Here is an 18,903-nt window from a genome sequence, read left to right as displayed (position 1 = left end):
CATCTACCAGATCAGGAGGGTATGACCTGTCTACTAGATCAAGAGGATGGTATTTGTCTACCAGAACCCGAAGTTTTGTCTATCCAAGAGCCAGGAGGGTAGCCTCTGCTGACCAGACCAGGAGAGTAGCATTTTTCAGAGCTTAACTGAATTTATCTGGTTTTTATATTTGTTTACTTGTTTTAAAAATCATATTATGGGAAATGCTGATGATTTAATAATCAAAAACCCATTTATATACTTTGGTATAAAAGTAAAAATATTAGAAAACAAACTCTTGAGTGCAGAGTAATGAATTACTACACTTGTATAAGCAGTAAGAGGTCACAGGAACAGATTATCAGTACTTACAGCTCTACAGAATTTAGTTTCAAATGGTGAATATATTCTAAGTACAGTATTTTAAGGAAAGCTATGGGATAAATACATTTGTGCATAGGCTGGCTTCACTAAAAGGTCTAATGATTTTTTTTTTCTTGAGATCATAATATGAGGTGAAGCACTTTGCAATGTCAAATTTAAAATAGTTATATAAAATTTCAGTTTTATTCCAAAAACATGATTATGTAGTAGATAAATTTAAAAATTCTTCATAGTAAGGTACTCATATCAGTAAAATATGAGTGTTACTATAACACATACGGAGACATTCTTACTAACCTGGTTCAAACTAGAAAATAACAGAATTATTTCTGTGGGAGAAAGTCATTTTTAAAGATAAGTGCTATATATTCTATAAGAATTCTACATTTTAATAATTGGAGAAAACACAGAACTAGCTATTTAGTCATTCATTTATTTATATTCCCCATGTTATTGCTCAGAGATTTGAGCTGATCTGTGTCTAGAGTACATATTTTCAGTTAACAAAATTTAAACAAAGTAGAAAATTAAGATCAAGGAGAAGACAAATATGGAAACCAAAAGGAAATGCCAGAGTATCAGTTCAGTTTACACAGACCAGTGATTTTTCAACTCAATTACCAAACCTCTTCCTTATAGTAAATATTGTGTAACAACTACTTTACTATCCTGATATTAAATTAATAATATAACTCATCTTCATATGTACTAAAAAAATACAATGCCTTTATATAAAGGAAAACTAAAATGAAATTTTTAATTTATCTATCCTATCAATATTTTGGTGTTTTATATATATATTTAATAAATAAAACACACATATAAATATATTTAAATATACTTTCTAAATATTTTATAATTATTTTAATATACTTGAATATATAAATATGCTTAAACTAAAATGAAACACATGTACATATGTTTACATCTATGTAGTATATATATATATATATACATGTATATACTACATATTTATAAGTACTTTGGTAAGATTTCACTAGAAGATATAAAGAAGCAATCAGACACGTGAATCTAAATGTTGACTCACCATGAATGGGATAACTACAAAGACAGACTGATGCAGGTGTGTTATATTGGTGACTCAAATATAATGAATAAAATTCCAAACATAAGAAAGGTTAAATTTCCCTTGGTTTATACCTTTGCTGTATTTCTGGAAAATTCTTAGAACTAGACAACAATCACTTAGTGTCTGAGGTAGCTACTCTCTGGAGATGGCCCTCAATGCTCCTCTCCTCCCTGTATGGGCAAGCTGCTTCTCACAAAAGGCAGAGTTTCTCTGTCCTCACCTTAAGTCTGGACGGGTCTTTACCAATAGAAAGCAGCCCAAATGCTGTTCTGGGACTTCTAAGCCCAAACCTGAAGAGCAACAGCGGCTTTCACTTACCGCCTTCTGGAACCCAGTTACTATGTTAGGAGAGCCCAAGCCATGTGAAGAGGCCACATGAAGGAGGTCTGAGGTGCTCCAACTGACAGCTCCAGATCAACTCCCACCCAAGGACCAGCAGTGTGAGTGAGCCATCTTGGATGTTCAAGCTCAGCTGAGCCCAGCTGACTGCAGCAAGAGTCAACATCACCTGGAACAGAACAGCCTGGTTGAGGCAGTCATCCATAGGCTCTTAGGAAATAATAAACTTCTATTGTTTTCAGCCTCTAAGTTTTGGGTTGTTTACTATACAGCAGTAGATAACTAAAACAGCATTTATATATAAAGCTGAATGAGGTTCTAGGCTTAGGTTGCTATGAATAGATTTTTCATCTATTTGAAAATCTAGTGGGACATTTGAAAGTGTTGCAGGAAAGAGAATAGTTCTTTATTATGAGGGACTGTCCTATATAATGCAGGATGTTCATTATCTCTAGCCTCTGCCCGAAATGTCAGTAGTGTCCTGGTTATTATGACAACCAAAAACACTTCTAACAAATTTTCAAAATGCTCTCTAGATGCTGACTCTGCTAAGAACAACTAACTAAAATAATTATTTGTATAGTGACTACATGATAGATACTGGAAAAGGTAGAAATGAAATACAATCCATGCCTTCAAGAGACTCACAGTTCAACTGACAAGCAAGGAATGAAATAACACAAAATGATAAACATTATGATGGAGTTGTTTTCCTGGCACTGTGGTAGTACAGAGACCTGGTAGTTAAATCAGCCTTAGGAAGGGTCAGGGTAAGTTTCCTGGAGGAGTTAATTATTGAGCCGAGTTTTGAAGTGAAGCCAGGTAGAGAAGAGGGAGAATAGAAACTCAAGCAGAGGAAACAGCTTGTGCAAAGCACAGCGTGGGGCACTAGCAGCCATAAAGGTAGTAAGGTGGGCTGGGCCCAGATGGTGGTGTATTTTTTATGCCCTGTTAAAGAGTCCATTTAAACCTGAAGGCGATTTTGTAATTCTATCCAGAGATAATGTCACATGTTCACCACACCACTAATCCCAGCCTCCCTCACAGTTAGCTTGTGGCCCTGTGACTTGTTCTCAGCAAAGAATGTGGGTGGAATGGATGTAAGCCACTTCCAGGGCTGGCCCTTGATAGCAGCCCCTACAATCTTCCAATTCACTCTTTTCCTGCCTTGTGTTGGAGGCCACATGGTCCAGATGGCAAAGCTTCAAGATGAAAGAAGGCTATTTGACTTGTATCAAATGTGTAAGGAGTAAGCTTTTACTGTCCTAATCCATCAAGGTTTGGGGAGTATCAATCAGAATTCTGTTAGAAAACAAATCACCCCAGATGGTTCAAATGAAGAGACTTTAACGAAGGAAATCCTTTCAGAGGTGCGGGCAGGGTAAGGGAAGAAACACGGGAGGCAGGAAGCTGTTTCATTCCTAGAACTGAAGGGGCAGAGAGGAAAAGAGTTATGAGAGCCCTGGGAGCTGGTGCCAAGCAGGAGGAGTAGCCCAGCAGGAACTCTAGTCATGAAGCGATACAGCCACTGCCAGAAGAAGGGAGAGAGCTGGGGAAAAAATATCCTGACCTCCTCTTCTCCTGTGCTCCAGTCTCCTGAGAGGGTATCCCCATTGGCCAAGCCCAATCAGAATGCAGCCTCAAGGGAGCCCAGGTGATGCGGTGCACAGGACCTAGCCTCCAGGCGCACAAAGCAGTTCAGTGAAGGGAGGAGAATGGCTCTGGGGGTAAAAAGAACAAGCAGTTCACGAGGTTTGTCTGTTGTGGCAGCTAGCTTTAATTACTCTAATACAAAATCACTGACGGATTTTCAGCAGATTTTAAAAATAAGTTTCATTAAAAAATAATTTACATTCCATAAAATTCAACCTTTTAAAGTATAAAATTCAATAGTTTTTAGTATATTAAAAGTTGTGCAATCATCTATACTATCTAATTCTAGAACAATTTCATCACATTCCCCACCCCCCCCAAAAAAAATCCCATACCCACCAGCAGTCTCTCTCCATCCCCCACTTCCCCAGCCACTGGCAACCACAAATCTACTTTCTGTTTCAATGGATTTGCATATTCTGGATGCTACACATAAATGGAACCACATAATACGTGGCCTTTTTTGTCTGGCTTCTTTCGTTTAGCATAATATTTTCAAGGTTCATCCATGTGGTAGCATGTATTCCTTTTTATTGCTGGATAATATTTCATGGCATATGATACAATTTTCAAAGATGACAGCTGTGTAGAAAATAGGTTGGGGTAAGCCAAAAATCAATGGCAGAGGAATGTGTATAAGTTGGGGAGTGATCGCACTCTCTAAAAACATTCTCTCAAATTATTTTCAAAGCAAGAAACAGAGAAGGTAAACAGCACTTTTCATCTCCCATCCTGAAACAGCCTTCTTTCCCTGGATTCCATTTCAATGAATGACACCACTGTCCACACAGGATCTGGGAGTGACATTAGGATCCTCCATTTCCCTCGCCCTTCACGTTAGATCACTTTTTTCCTGTGGGTCTTACCTCTTGAATGATCCTCTCCCCTCCATGCTGACTGCCTTAGTTGAGGCCCTCAGCGGGTCATGCTGAACTACAACAATAACTGCCTAACTAATGTCCTTTGTTCCTGGTGCCCAGCTACGTCTATCACCGGGAGGAGCAACCATGACAGAAGATGGATGAACGATGAATGGGGGAGGTGCAGTGCCTTATCTCACTGATGAGTTAGGAAGCAGAAATACGTAGGTGTTTATAGCTTGGCCCCTTCCTCTTTTCATCCAATTGGGAGTTAGGTGCCTTCAGGGAGCACGCGTTCTCTTCCCAACAGCATAATGAGGACTGCCCTGCCAGTTTTAAAGGGAGTGTGTGGCTAAAACTGTTAACATCTGGGGTTCAGAGAACAGAGCTTCTTTGGCTTTACATTGAGGTCTGTCCTCTCACTTAGGCATTATTATAATAAAGATGAATTTTTGCTTCCATTTGCTACAAACCTCTTTTACAGCTTTTTTTTCAGAACTTGAGAGAAAGGACTGCAGCAAATACTATGTTTACTGTTTTGCAGTAGCCGAATGTAAGGGGACTTGTGACCAATGATGTAACTTTTATTAATAAAAAGGAAAAGAACAGTAAAACCTGTTTTTCTGAGTACTTAATTGTAAAATCAGATTTGGAACATGGCATGATGTCATGAATAATGTCATCAATATTTCAAGCAAATACAAGGACACATTTTATGTCCTCTAATCATAGTAATTGTCTTGGTTTAAGTTTCCCAGGAAACCAGCTCTGAAATAAAAGCTTGCATGCAGAAGTTTATTATAGAGTACACTAAGAAACAAAACCTGTGAAGAAATGAGGGAAGCAGCATTACGTAAAGGGAGAAGTTGAACAGAGATCAGTTAAAAAGAGATGCATCAGCCAAACCTACAAAGAACTCCGAAATTGAGATGTCCTTAGCGTTGTACCCAAATTAAGGCAATTGGGCTAGACCCCTGTACCACCACAATGTTAAGTCATTTGATGCAAACTGCACCTCAGGGAGGGGACATAACATAACCATGGTCCAGGCAGCAACCCTCCACTGACTTCTGAGCTCAATTCTCAGAGAAGAGCGCAGCTGTGAGTTGTCAGCCGCCAACACTTCTGACCGCTGGGAAATAAGTGACTCAATCCCAAAGGGGCAATGAATCTGGGCAAGAACCTTATAGTACCTAAGACAGTCCACCTGCAGCATTGCTCAGATTCACTTGCTTCTCTAGAGAGTTCACCCTATATCCAGGATTCTGGATAGTCTTTTTTTTTTTTTCTGCGGAAAACTAAAACTGGAAGATAAGTGGAGTGAGCCACAGCCCTTGTTACTGCTGGTCTCGATGCTACAACTGAAATTCATAATGACCCTCCTCCACATCTGTCCTAGACTGCCTTAACTTCAGCTAGAATCTCTGCTAGTCTAGGTGGACCACCTGGTAGGACCACCCACATACTCATCCCTGAGGTCCTAGTCACCATGCCCTTCTTGGGCCATGGGGACTGTACTTGCCCATTTAACATCAAAACTTTGTTAGGAGTACCAAGAGACACACCCGTGGCTCCCCTATACATACTCTTCCCTGCTCCCATGTGTAACAGCAGCCCTATCTACTCCTGATGATAGGGGTCAGTTACTCCTGCCAGCATAGGGACTCCTTTCTTGGTCTGCTAGTCTCCTGGACCAAGGAGCCTGAAATGACTAAGAGCAACCCAAGTCCAACGGGGCTCTTACTGGGCCCTCTCGTGGAAGTATTACATCTTTGGGAACCAGGAGCTCTAGAGCTACAGAGCCCAAGAAGGACAGAAAGCATGTATTCTCTAAGGGGTTATTGGGAGTACGGCCACTACTGCTTCTGCTCTGGGCTCCTGAACTCATATATTGTATCTACTGGGGACACAGCACCATGCAATAGCTGTTAAAGTACATTATGTGCAGCTTATGCCCCAACTTCACCTTCGAAAGACCACACCATCATTCTACTGATATTAACAGCAGGTTCTGGGTGGCATTTTATATGATAGGATAAGTGGATCCAATGGATAGTGTATTGGTTTCCTTTTGCTGCTGTAACAAATGTACTGGGTTAAAACAAACCAAATTTATTATCTTACACTTTTGGTGGACAGAAGTCCTAAAAGTCAAGGTGTCAGCTGGGCTATATTTCTTCTGGAGGCTCTGGGGAAGGATTTGTTTCCTTTCCTTTTCCAGCTTCTAGAGGTCATATGCATTTCTTGGCTCACAGCCCTCCTTCCACCATCAAAGCCAGCAGCATAGCATCTTCAAATTTCTTTTTCTCTCTTCTCTGCTTTTGCCATCACCTCTTCTCTGACTCTGCTTCCATTGACACATTCCCTTCTCTCACTCTGACTCTCTTGCTTCCCCCTTATAAGAACTCTTGTGATTCTATTAGTCCCACCTGGATAATCCAGAATGCTCTTCTCATCTGAAGATCCTTAATTTAATCATGTCTGCAACACCCCTTTGTACTGTAACATATTCACAGGTTTTGAGGATTATAAGGTGGACAATTTTGGAGGGGCATCATTATTCAGTCTAACACAGACATATACCATTTACTATAAAGTGGGCACCTTGGTGTGAGACAATGCTTTTCAGCATCCCATATCTGTGAAACAGAACTCTGTAAGCCTTCAGATAATGGCACTGGCCAGTGTGGGCAGGGAACGCAAATCCATACCAAAATATGCATCAGTCCCAGGCAAGTTGAATCACTGACCCTTCCAGGGTAGAATGTAATCAACTATCCAGCAAGTGGCTGGTTGGTTTCCTTGAAATACTGTGCTTAATCTTGCTGGCAGACTGCACATTCTGCAGCAGCTAGATCAGCATTGTTAAGGGAGAGCCTTCCCTGTAAGTTCCATGCGTAACCTCCATCCTTGCCACCACACATAACCTCCATCTCTGCACCATGGCTATTCTGTCCATGTGCCCTTTGTGCCCCTATTGGGTAGACAAAAAAAAGAGGCTAACTGATATCAACTGGTGGAGTCATCGTATCTACACGGTCGTTTACTGTCTCTTCCATGGTGGGATATTCTCTAATGGGCATCACCATGTGATTCAAAGATAGTCACACTTTGTGCTTACTCCCATAGGTTCATTCACATGCCTCTTCCATAGACCTTCTTCTCCCCAATCTTCCAATCTTTCTACTTCCAGGCCCCTACCAAACCGCCAAGCCATCTGTTACTACCCATTAGTCTTACATATTCTTACTTCAGGCCACTTCTCCTTATATGCAAAATGGATGACTCTCTGCAATGCATGAAGTTTGAACCACTGGGAGGATTTTGCCTCATCATTATCTATTAGATCATAGTATAGCAGCAGTTCACGTCAGCTTGCACTTACTTACCAAGTCATCTTATGCTTGAACCAAGCTCAGCCTTTTTCCTCTTCTACATCAATCATAAGGGACCCCTCGGTCCCATGCAGCCGTATGTCTGAGCTTAGGGGCAGGTACCAGTGCAATAATGGTTGATGACATCTGGCCACACACTCATGCAGCTTACTTGTTCTCTGGCCCTGTTCATGCCTAGTCCTGGGTATATCACCTCCATCTCACCATAGGTTTTTGCTGGGCCCACTGGACCTTATAAGTTGGTGGATCTGACAAAACCTAGCTCCTGTTGGGCAGTTCTAGCCACCTGACATCTCATGGCGAGGTGCTCTGTCATTATCCTGGCCCAAATAGGGTGCCAGGAGTTATTTTTCAATAGTTTATGATATTTTATTCTAAAGATTACATACGTGGCCTTGCTCCAGAACCCTTGGATTTCTCTTTGTGATTTTCCCACTGAAACTTTCCATTCATTCCACAGCATCTTTCCCCACCACTAATACATTAATATCGTACACTCTGTCATGCTGTATGTTCCAAGTGCTTGCCCCACACTTAAGAGATGATGTAGAGCCCTTTTCTGCTCTGGGCACCACTTAAAATTGGCAGCCATATGTGTCATTCAGGAAATGTGTCATTAAATATTCTCAAGTAAACATTATACCTGCAGAACTCAGAGAAGCCTAGCAGGTGTTGTCCCTCCTTTGTGTAGCAAGTGCAAGATGTGATAACCTATCCTTTACTTTGTAGGAGGTACCTGGCATGCCTCAGACCACTGGACCCCTAACTCAGCATTTCATTGTCTTTCTACAGTGCCATATTACCACAAACCTAGTGGCTTAAATGACACACATTATTATCACGGCTTAGCTCTGTCCTCTGCAAGGCTGTAATCAAGGTGTCAGCTAGGGCTACAGTCTCATCTAAGACTCACCTGGGAAAGGAACCACTCCCACATTCAGTTTTTGGCAGAAGTAGGCTGCTGGACTGAAAGACTCAGTCCTTGTTGGCTGTTGGCCAGAGTCTACCATCAGCTCCCTGCCATGTGGACCTCTTCATACAGTGGCTCACAACATGGTAGCTTGAGTCTTCAAAGTCAGCAAAAAAGAGAGGGTCTCAGCAAGATGGGAGTTGTAATATTATGTAGCTTAGTCACATATATGTAATCATGTATATCCTGTCACTGTGCCATATTCTATTGGTTGAAAGGAATTTGCAGGTCCTACCCACACACAAGGGGAGAGATTTATACCATAATCTTACATTTATACCAGGGATATTAGGAGACAGAGATCATGGGGTCACCTTAGAAACTGTCCACCACAGATGGGGTCCTCATTGCCACCCTACCAGTGGATGATCTAGCTCCAAAATCCCATTTTAGAGTCTGCTTCTTCGGACCACTATCCATACCAACTGACAGGTCAGGCTCCCTAGGAAACAGACTCAGAGATGGAGACTTGCATGAAGAAAGTTTATCGATAAGTCCTTTCAACAATACTGCCTGTGAATGAGTGAGGAAAGCAGGTGAGAAAGAGAAACTGATGCAATGCAGTTGGAACGAAGGCCTTAGCTAATGCAGAGTTCTGAGCTAGCATGGCTCTTCAGAGTCATCCCAAAGTATGGTCAGAAGGCCAGGTCTTTGTACACCACATTGAGCAATTAATGGAAGCGGGATCCCCCTGGGGAGGGGCTGGAACCTTGGAATCTTGGACAGCTCCCTAAGGTCAAGAGTAACTTACGAGAAGGGGCTTAGCTGTGATCAGCTAGCAGTCAATACTTCCAGCAGCTGGGTGGAATAAGTGCCTTAGACCTGGAGGATACCTGAGAGGCACACCTGTAGAAATCATTAATAAACCCAAAAGGAATGACATAAAATACAATTCAGTGAACTTTATGATGTTTGACTTGAATAAAGCAAGGAAGGGTTCCCCCCACCATAAAAATAAGTTTGAAACTTTGTTCAATGGTTCCACAATGTCAAGGATGATGTCAGTGATGCCCTTGGCATTTATCTCATACCTCTTATCTCATGACTACAAACATCAGCCATTCTGACCATCTTTGAGGTGGAAAGAGAGAAAGACAAGAGAGCAGTACCAGAAGATTTCCCTTCATCCTGCTGGCCTGAATTGTGTCCCAAAGCCACCCTAAGATGTAGGAGAGTCTCACAGAGAGAATACTTCATTATTTCCTGTCTCTAGAGCACAGGCAGGCATGGAAGAAGGGGACTTGGAATGGGTGCAGTGAGTCAGTCAATACTGTTTTCAAAGTAGGTTTCTGCTTTGCTAATTGAGGTCAGATCTACAAGCTTTAAAGACCAAATGAAAGATGATGACATGCCATCATTTGGCTGAGGAGCCAATTCAGGTCTATTATGTGGATGGGAGACTATCTGCCTCACTCCAAGTCCAATCAGGAAAACAAACAAGTGCATGCCAGGTCTTTAAGAGAGGGGACTGAATACAGGGAACTAACTGCAAGGGTACTGAAGGAGCTGAAAAGCCAAAGAAGGGATAAAGATATCTCAAGGATTAATATCAGCAGGAAGCTACTCTTAATCCCTAGGGTTGGAGATCCCAAAGGAGGAGACACTGTTACAAGATTCCAGGATCTGGAGCTGCCCAGTGAGAACGGTTTCTGCAACAGCGGGTACCTGGCTGGAGCTGGATCATGGAAGGAGAAGCTGTCCAGCAGAAGCTGGAATCACAGAGGAGATGTTGCCCAAAATAGAGCAGGGAGGGTGGGGGATGGGAGAGGCACAGTTTCTCCTCCTTCCCACTTTCCAATCACCCATCTCATCGCACAGGCTAGCTGGCAACAGAGCCTGGAAAATGAAGTTTGCGGGGCTCTTTCCCTTGTTGTACAGAGCAGGGCAGGGAAATGGAGAGGAATGGACTCAAGAGCAAACAAGCAAATTACTGGCACACCATCCCACCTGCACGTGGAGATGGACGTTAGGAGTACCTGCAGGGAAGCCACAGCTTTTCTCAGGAAGCAGTGTTGTCTTTGCTCCACCACATAAATAATCTAGTTCCCAACATCTGACATCATACAGTAAGATTATTCGATCTGAACTAAGAAAATAGCGTTACTCACCACAAATTAATTTAGGAAAAGCGTGAACTAATTTTCATGAAATACCTGTTCTAAAAACTTTTTAAACAGCTTCTGGCCCAGTTTGAGGACAAACCTGACATGACAGGCTCAAGAGGGAGGGGATAGGGGGATATATGTATCCATATAGCTCATTCACTTTGTTGTACAGCAGGAACTAACGCAACATTGTAAAGCAATTATACTCCAATAAAGATATTTAAAAAAACCCTGACATGATAAAGAAGGAGCAAAATATTTTTAAGAGAATTATTTATGAAGAACTAGCAAATCAATTCCTTTTTACTTTCAAAATATACAAGTAAAAATACTGATCAAAACAGGAAGTTGAACTAGGTGGGACTAAGATTTTGATGTTAATTACAGATAAATTAACAGAGAATGTGAGCCACGGATGATTTATAACATTTGACCCTAGAAGTGTACCAGTGCCACCAGCCACTTGAGAAGAAACTATAATGTGTTGACTATTACGTGTCAAATATATAGCCATCAGTTAAAATTCCAAAAACTCACTGAATTTATGAAAGTAAGCAATATGTTTTGTTGAAGTAACAAATCATCCAACGGTATTTTAGGGAAATGAATAGTCTTAAGATTCTATTCTTCTTGTCATATCAAGATATAGTAAATCTGTATTTGTGGTGAGAACTCTGTAAAAAAACAAACTTCTAAATCCAAGTGTATAAAACTCAAACTGTATAACTATTTTGTTACTTCCTCTAGCATAAGATTGGGACACACCTCAAATAAAGCACCACACATAATAATAATAGTTATTGCCTGCCAGATAATGTGCTTAGCAAGTCCTTCATACGTATTATTTAACTTAATTCTCAAAGAATCTAATGAAGTAGGTGCTATTATTACCTTCATTTTACTGATGAGAAAACTTAGCCTGAGGGAGGCTAAATGTCTTTAAAATAAGAGCATGCCTAGTATAATCAGTTTAGAGCCATTTAGATACATCCTGATAGCTGGATTAGCCAAGAACCCTATTAAAAATAATATATTTCAAGGAAACTTAGACACTGTAAAATTTCTATTCTATAAAAACTTCAATAGTCCTTTAGGGTTTGAGGAAATATGATTTAATTATTAAACTATTTAACCTTAGTAATAAAGACCAACCTAATAACGTATAAACTATATTGAAGTTTTCAAGATTAAAATTCTGTGGTTCTTACATTTCTCTCTTTCAGAGTTATACTTTATACAACTTTCTGTATCAGTTGTGAAAGCTTCTTCTGGGCAACACTAAATGAGATTTTTACAACTGTGATTTGCATTCAAGTATATGTTATTGAATTTACATACTTCAAAGAATATTCTCATTAACAGATACTTTAGAATAATTTTTCAGGGAGAAAAATTTAACTCAGGGCCCCTAGAATCTGAATTTTTTATTTGTAGGAAAATTTGCACATAAAATTTGTATCTTCTAAAACTAATATGAATAAAAAAGGAAAAATCATTAACTCTTCATGCCTACAAATTCCTGACTCTTCCAAGGCTCTAAAAATAGTTGTTTAAAGGAAGAGGTCAAGGTATCTAGGGGATCCTATATGTAATTTTTGTTTAAAAGAATTTCAATTGCCATGTTGACTTTTTCTGTTCAGTGTGCAGTATTAAATATATGAAATATATTTCATTTTAAAGTGCAATATATCACATTTGTCAAGAAAGCAGAATCCTGTGGTCCTTAGAAAGCAGCTACTGAAGAGTGAAGCTGGAGCATTTTTTTCCTTCCAAATTGTTCTCAGCGACCAAGCTTGTTTTAAGATGCTCTCAGCCACCAATTTTGTTTTTGACATGCATTATCGTACAAATCCGGGAAACAAACTCAGACTCTTGACTTTGATCACATTTTCAGCAGTCTTGATGTTTCTGATAATGTACATGCTTCCTGTGTTTGTAGTCTTGTGTAGCATTAGTACAATATTAACCTTTTAAATGAAACTAACAATATCAATCATTGTCCTCTTACATACACTTTATGGTTTCTGCCTGTTACTTGCTACACCAGTGCTGATGGCTTCCTTTAAAAAAAAAAATCTACTTAAAGATAGAGAGTGGAAAAAATGTAAATCTGATAAGAGTTCAGAAAATTGCAGTCCCAGGTTTGCAATTTCAAGTGAAGAGCGGCAAAATCTGTGATCATAGGGATAAAAGATGAAGCCATGGTCTTATATGGTCATAGAGAAGAGAGATGCTTTTGAGAAATGAGCATGGTATCAACCACAAAGACTAAAAAACACTATACATGTGTTTCACGAATAAAATGGGCAAAGTCAGGATTTGCCGTAGTTCAATGTTATTATTTCAGGGTGACTGTGTCCTCAACTTCTGTCTAGCCAATTCTGACACCCAACCCGCCCAATGCTCCCGCCACTCTCCTACACGCCAATTGCCCTCCCTCCCAACACGAACGCACACACACACCCAGCCCGGCCAGAAGATAAAGCTAAGATGGCAGCGCGGAAAGTACTGGAGCCGCGCTCAATGTGGCCGGAAAAACAAAAGCAAAGGCCTCTACATATTTCTTCATTCTGCACATTTCTCTGAATAATAAGAGCCCCCTGACCCCCTGCCCAACACAAGGCATTCCGCAGTAGTGCGCGCAGTATTGGCGGCAGGGGACGCTTGCTTTTGCACATTTCGAGAAATCCACTTCTCCCGTTTGCAGCGGTGGTTCAGGTGACCCTCGCGACCTGCCTTGGGGACCACCCTCCCCTTCAAGTCCCCTGGACAGTGGAATCAAGGGTGAGTCCAAGCGCCCTCTCCTTCCCGGCTTGCGCCCCATTCCCTGCCACCCCAGGGAGCCTTCCAAGGTGCCCAGCTGCCAAAGCAGAGGAGTAGCAGTCGCAGTGACCCGGGAGCGCACAGTGCGGAGGCAGGAAGAGGAGGAGGAGGAGAAAAAACGCTGCATTGGCTACAATTTAGAGTAAAGCGGCCGCTACCGCTGCCGTGGAAGGAAACGCTGCCAACCGCAACAGAAACGCCACCCTCGGATACCTAAGTGAGCATGTGTGCGACTCTGCGCACGCCTAGTTGCGCCCCTCAATGACAACGGGTTCCTTAGAAATTTATCCAGCTACCGGGTTTTGTGTGTACCCAGAAGGCTCGGGAAGGGGCCTGTCTGGGACTGAAGGGTATCGAAAGGACCAAAGGGGAATTCAGGACTGGGTAAGGGAGGACTTGGGGAGACAAGTGCTCCAGGTCAGTGTCCCCTAGAAACTCTAAACGGGCAATGACTGCACATGCCACCACCTAAACCTGAGCTGGAAATGTTTCTCTGTGCCGGCAACATTTATTCATTGACATATTCATTCATTCAACCAGTATCTATTTCCCTCCTGCTTAGGGCAAGAGTCTGTGCTAGGAGTTGGGAACGTGATGGGGAAACAGACACAAGCATCATTCCAGTCCTCATGGAAAAGTCTAGTATGTTTTGCTTTGTGTGTAACCATCTGTGAAAAGCCGTGTGACAAGGTGGCTGTCCTAGACGACTGAAGCCCTCCCACAGTCCCCTGAAGTATTATTTTGACCATTTTTCAGAGGATGAAACTTGCCCAAAGACATACAAGTAGCAGAGTCGGGATCCAAACCCCTCCACCTTTTGGGGGCCTCTCTGGCTCCTGCAACAGCTACAGCCCTTAGAGCTGCTAAGAGTTCGGGCCTTTAACTCCACCAGCCTTTAGCGGCCTCCATACCTGTGTCTTGGCTCTCGTCCCGGAGCTGGGGGAGGGAGGAGGGGGGAGGGGGAGCAGGGGCGGGGCGGTTTCTCTTCGACATAGGTGTGTAACTGTGCTGAAGCATCAGGATAGGAATTTCGCCCAACAAATACTTACTGGCTATCTACCATACAGGAGGTTCTAGACAGGGGCTGAGGAAGACACCAAGATAAACAAGAAGCTCCGAAGGAGCTTACAAGATAGTTGGGGAAACAAGTTTCATTGTCTTTAAAAAAGACAACTTTTTAAAATAAAAATGACATCCATTTATTATTCAAAGCCCCAGATAAATGCACTCCTTCAGCACTCTCTCCCCGCAAAAACTAGAATTAGTTTAATTTACTTCCCCACTCCTTGTTTGCACTTCTCTAAACAGTAAACAGGGCTTGATATTTTTTTTTTTTTCCCCCTAAAGCAGGACATTCGAAGAGGCTTAAGAGCCAGTAGGTATATAAAGGATATAGCACTGGGATGATAGGACTTAAAAATGATTCTGCCAGGACTATTAGGCAAACTCTTCAAATTGCGAATAAAAAGGATAAAACTTAATAGGAATCAGGGTGCACTGGCGCATACATTTCTACGGTATCTACTTAGAAGGAGTTGGTAGAATAGCTTGGAACACGGGACTCAGCAAATATTACATTTTTATGGATAACAATGATAAGATCTTTGATAGATATGGCATTTTCAGATGTTACACAGTCAGTCACAACTAGTTTCAGGTCATATTCAAGAGTTATCTTTAGTAATGTAAGTCTGGGAGCAAAAAGATAAGCCATGAAGTGACCACTGTCAAGAGATAAGAGTGCCCTCTTAGGGTGAGCGTGGAGTCAAAAAAAAAAGAATATTTAAGAAAAGTACTGTTGCATTAAGATTTAGCGCTGATATAAACTTTACAAACAAGAATTTTGGAATGCCTCTGACTTGTGAATACTCTCATATCTGGGAATTCTACTTTCACAGAAAAAAAAAAAAAAAAGAATGCGATAAATTACTCCCTGTCTTTCTTAAGTAAAAACTATTTTAAACAGACTTAAATCCTAACGACAAAAATTCCAAACTAAGATCGCCAAAGGGTCTTCTAATTCGCCGGGCCTCCTCTGCCTCGAATTCTGAGGTCAACCAGCGCCATTCACAGGACATCTTCCCGCTGGCAGCACACACTCTGGGGAACGGTAGCCGGAGTGCGTACGGTCAACCTCTGGCGGTGGGCACGGGGCCTCTATCTTTCAGGTCCCAGTTCTCCCACCTGGAGGGAACCCAGTACCTGAAGCCGACTGGTTGTAGCTGACAGCCTCCCCAGCACTTTCCTTACTCTTCCTCAAGCTGCTAGTAAAACCCGGAGAAGCAGCCTTCTTTCAGATCCCGCCCGACTCTCAGACCTCACACCCAAAGGCCTGAGGCAGAGGGAGTGGTGGCGGAGAGGGGGTGGGGAGGGAGCGGGGCCGCAGTGACTGAGCATGTGCGAGGAGGGGCGCATGCCCAGTGCGGTCGGCAGCCTCCCACTGCGGGTGGCTCCGGCGGTGGCAGCGGTGGCGGCGGCGGCGGCGGCAGCAGCGGCGGCACCGCCTCCTCCTCATACTCCCGGGGTGGCGAGGTTAGATGAGCGGCCCCAGTAGTGGCGAGGGCGGCGCGGGGGGGAGGAGGAGAAGAAGGAGGAGGAGGAGGTCTCTGTCTTTGTAGTCTCCCTGCTGCGGGAGCGAGAGGCCGCCACCGGAGCCGTCGTCGTTGGAAAAGGGCTGTGTGTGCGCGCGCGTGTCTGCCTGCCCGTCCCGCGGGGACGAGGCGGCGGCGGCTGCGAGGATGATGATGTGCGCAGCGACTGCCTCTCCCGCCGCCGCCTCCTCGGGGGCCGGCGGGGACGGATTCTTCCCTGCCGCCACCATCTCTTCTTCCCCGGCGCCGGGGGCGCTGTTCATGCCGGTTTCCGAGGGCTCCTTGGCGGCCGCGGGGCTGGGGCTCGGGCTGCCGGCCGCGGACTCCCGGGGTCACTACCAGCTGCTGCTGTCAGGCCGGGCCCTGGCCGACCGCTACCGGAGGATTTACACAGCTGCGCTCAGTGACAGGGACCAGGGGGGTAGCAGCGCTGGACACCCGGCCTCCAGGTGCGTCTCCGGGTGCCCTTCGTTGCGCCACATGCTGCACGTGCGCCTGTGTGTGTGTGTGTGTGTGTCTGTCTGTCTACATAGGTATTTACTGAGCTGTCTTTCAGCAAGCGCTTGATGCTAGATGGTAGAATCACTTATTGAGATAGGAGGGTGCGGTGGCGGCAGTTTCTGTTCTAAGTGTGTGTAACTGTCTTTGTAGGGGGCAAGAGAGGGTGGGAGGGGAGCTTGTGATGCTAGAAAAGGTGGTGGTGCGGGTCGGTTATGACACGTGTATGTGTATTGTTGAAGAAGGAGGAGGGATGAGCAGAGGGTAATGCACCAAGAGAATTTGCAAGAGCGACGAGGGAAGTGTCGTTCCCAGTGTCTCTGCCGCAATGGTATTTGCACGTATTTCTCATACCCCTCCCCCCACCCCTTCATGACATTCCATCCTCACCTTTCCGCCTCCCTTAAAAAAAAATCTGCCTTTCACTGAGGGGGGGGGGTGATGGTATCGGTTAAGGATAATGTCATATATATAGGACGAGTTTTAGATAATCAGCCTGTAGGATAAGGCATGGGGTTTCAATTTAAGAGATTTATGCGAAAGGGATGCAGTTGGAGGTTTAGGTGGCTGTGAAAGGTGTCTGATACAGATTTTTAGAGCTGTACTTTGATAAGTGGACCTTTTGGTTCTCTAGAGATGTGGCTGCAGCAGTGCTTGTGTTCTGTTGTCCCATCGGCCATTTCCCTTCATCTTCTATTTCCTCTGTCACTTTTTGGCTTTAGAGTGCGGGGTGGGGGCGGTGGTTTATGGGGAAAAGCGGAAACCTGAAGAACTTCAAAATATGACAGCTGCTGTAGTGATCAACTGACACCAACTGGAAAATTTGAGTAGCTCCTAGATCTCTTCCTAGGCTTGGTGCACCTTCAGCTCCCGTGATGGAGGAGATGTTAAACCACTTTCATTTTCTTTTTCTTAAAATGTGGGTGTCTTTTTGCTTAGGGCTCTCCTGTTGTTTTCCTTTCCATGCTCTTACATGCCACATACCTTGAAGGATGGTGACTGACTTGTTTCACCAGCTTGGCTTTGGCAGTGGTAATTGGGAGTTGGCTTCATCTTTTTTTTTCTCACACCTTCTTGCAATACATAGGGAAAGCATAGTAGGATTTTGTCAAATAAGTTACAGAGTTTACTGTATTTATTGAATATGTAGTTTGTTCGGTAATAACCAGATGCCATTTTCTCTCATTATGAGAGGGGCTAGGCTGTGAGTCAGGTATCTGTGGTTGACCAGTATGTACTGTGGCTCATATCCACTGCAGAGAGTTGTAAGATGGAGCTTTCCTCACACGTTTTCTGGGTAAACCACTCTTCTCATGTGTATAATTGTTTACAGGATTGGGACTTGAGTAGTTTTATCATACTGATATAAATGTGTGTAACTAACTACCCTTTGCTATGTAAACTGAAGGCCACAATGGCACATCTGTTTCTTGCTGATGCTTTTGAAAATAGCACAGAATCTCAATAGACAGTTTGCTCTAATGATTAGGTATAAATTGGAGCTGTGAGTCTGTATATTATGGCACCGTAGGTACATCTTTACAAACCCCTCTCAAAGAATTTGAATTTATTTTGTATGTTGTTTCCAGACTTATGCAATAATTTGTGACCGGTATGTTCCCTGTTTTAACTTTGTACTCCTATACTTGTGTAATAATACAGTTTCTGTGTATTTAGAACTGTATAAACAGTTTTAGACAAAATTAATATAGATTAACCACACATAAAGTCTATGAATGATTTTTAGTCTTTGGTCAATTTTTGTACAAGCTGTCAATTAAAATTAGTGAAGAATTAGTTCAAGTACTGTATTTCGAGAAGTACTGATGGAAACGAGCCTTAAGTTGTAAGTTGTGTGATGTTGCCTTCTAGTGCTTGTTCAGAACATGATTGTTTATTATAGTTCACATTACTTTTTCTAAGTCTTGGCCTGCAACTATTCTTTATTGAGGGTTTGCTTAAGAATTCAGTCACATTTCTTATTAACTATGAATGGGGAAATTGGAGCTGGGATTTAGGTTCTGAATGAATGATGTAATTATTTGTATGGGGCACTAGTTGAGTTAGAGGAGAAGATGAAATGTTTCAGAGACAGAGAATGGAGCAAGAATAGAGGGTGAAGTTCTAGTGAGAATCAAGTTTAAAGCTGTGAGAGAAAGGAGACAGTGAAGGAAGCTGAAAAAAGATTAAAAAAATTAAGAAGAGAACTGTGGGAC

At 42.8% G+C, this 18,903-nt stretch overlaps 2 protein-coding genes across 12 annotated transcripts in view; one reads left to right on the top strand and one right to left on the bottom strand.

The window, feature by feature from the left end:
- The window catches only part of SCEL (sciellin), a 329,317-nt gene extending 313,502 nt beyond the window's left edge, over positions 1–15,815 (bottom strand). Inside the window, exon 1 of the mRNA XM_068526475.1 lies at positions 15,801–15,815. The gene's annotated coding sequence lies outside the window, so the exon portion shown is untranslated. The remainder of the gene's footprint in view (positions 1–15,800) is intronic.
- A 247-nt stretch (positions 15,816–16,062) lies between these two features.
- Positions 16,063–18,903, top strand: part of MYCBP2 (MYC binding protein 2) — a 277,195-nt gene continuing 274,354 nt past the window's right edge. For all 11 annotated transcript variants that reach the window (XM_068527032.1, XM_068527035.1, XM_068527036.1 and 8 more), the window contains exon 1: positions 16,063–16,638. In XM_068527032.1, the coding sequence (XP_068383133.1) occupies positions 16,337–16,638 (302 nt within the window). In that variant the 5' untranslated portion in view covers positions 16,063–16,336. The remainder of the gene's footprint in view (positions 16,639–18,903) is intronic.

Source organism: Eschrichtius robustus, chromosome 18, assembly GCF_028021215.1.
Source record: "Eschrichtius robustus isolate mEscRob2 chromosome 18, mEscRob2.pri, whole genome shotgun sequence".
Taxonomy (NCBI): domain Eukaryota; kingdom Metazoa; phylum Chordata; class Mammalia; order Artiodactyla; family Eschrichtiidae; genus Eschrichtius; species Eschrichtius robustus.
This window is presented reverse-complemented; position numbering and strand designations above follow the sequence as displayed.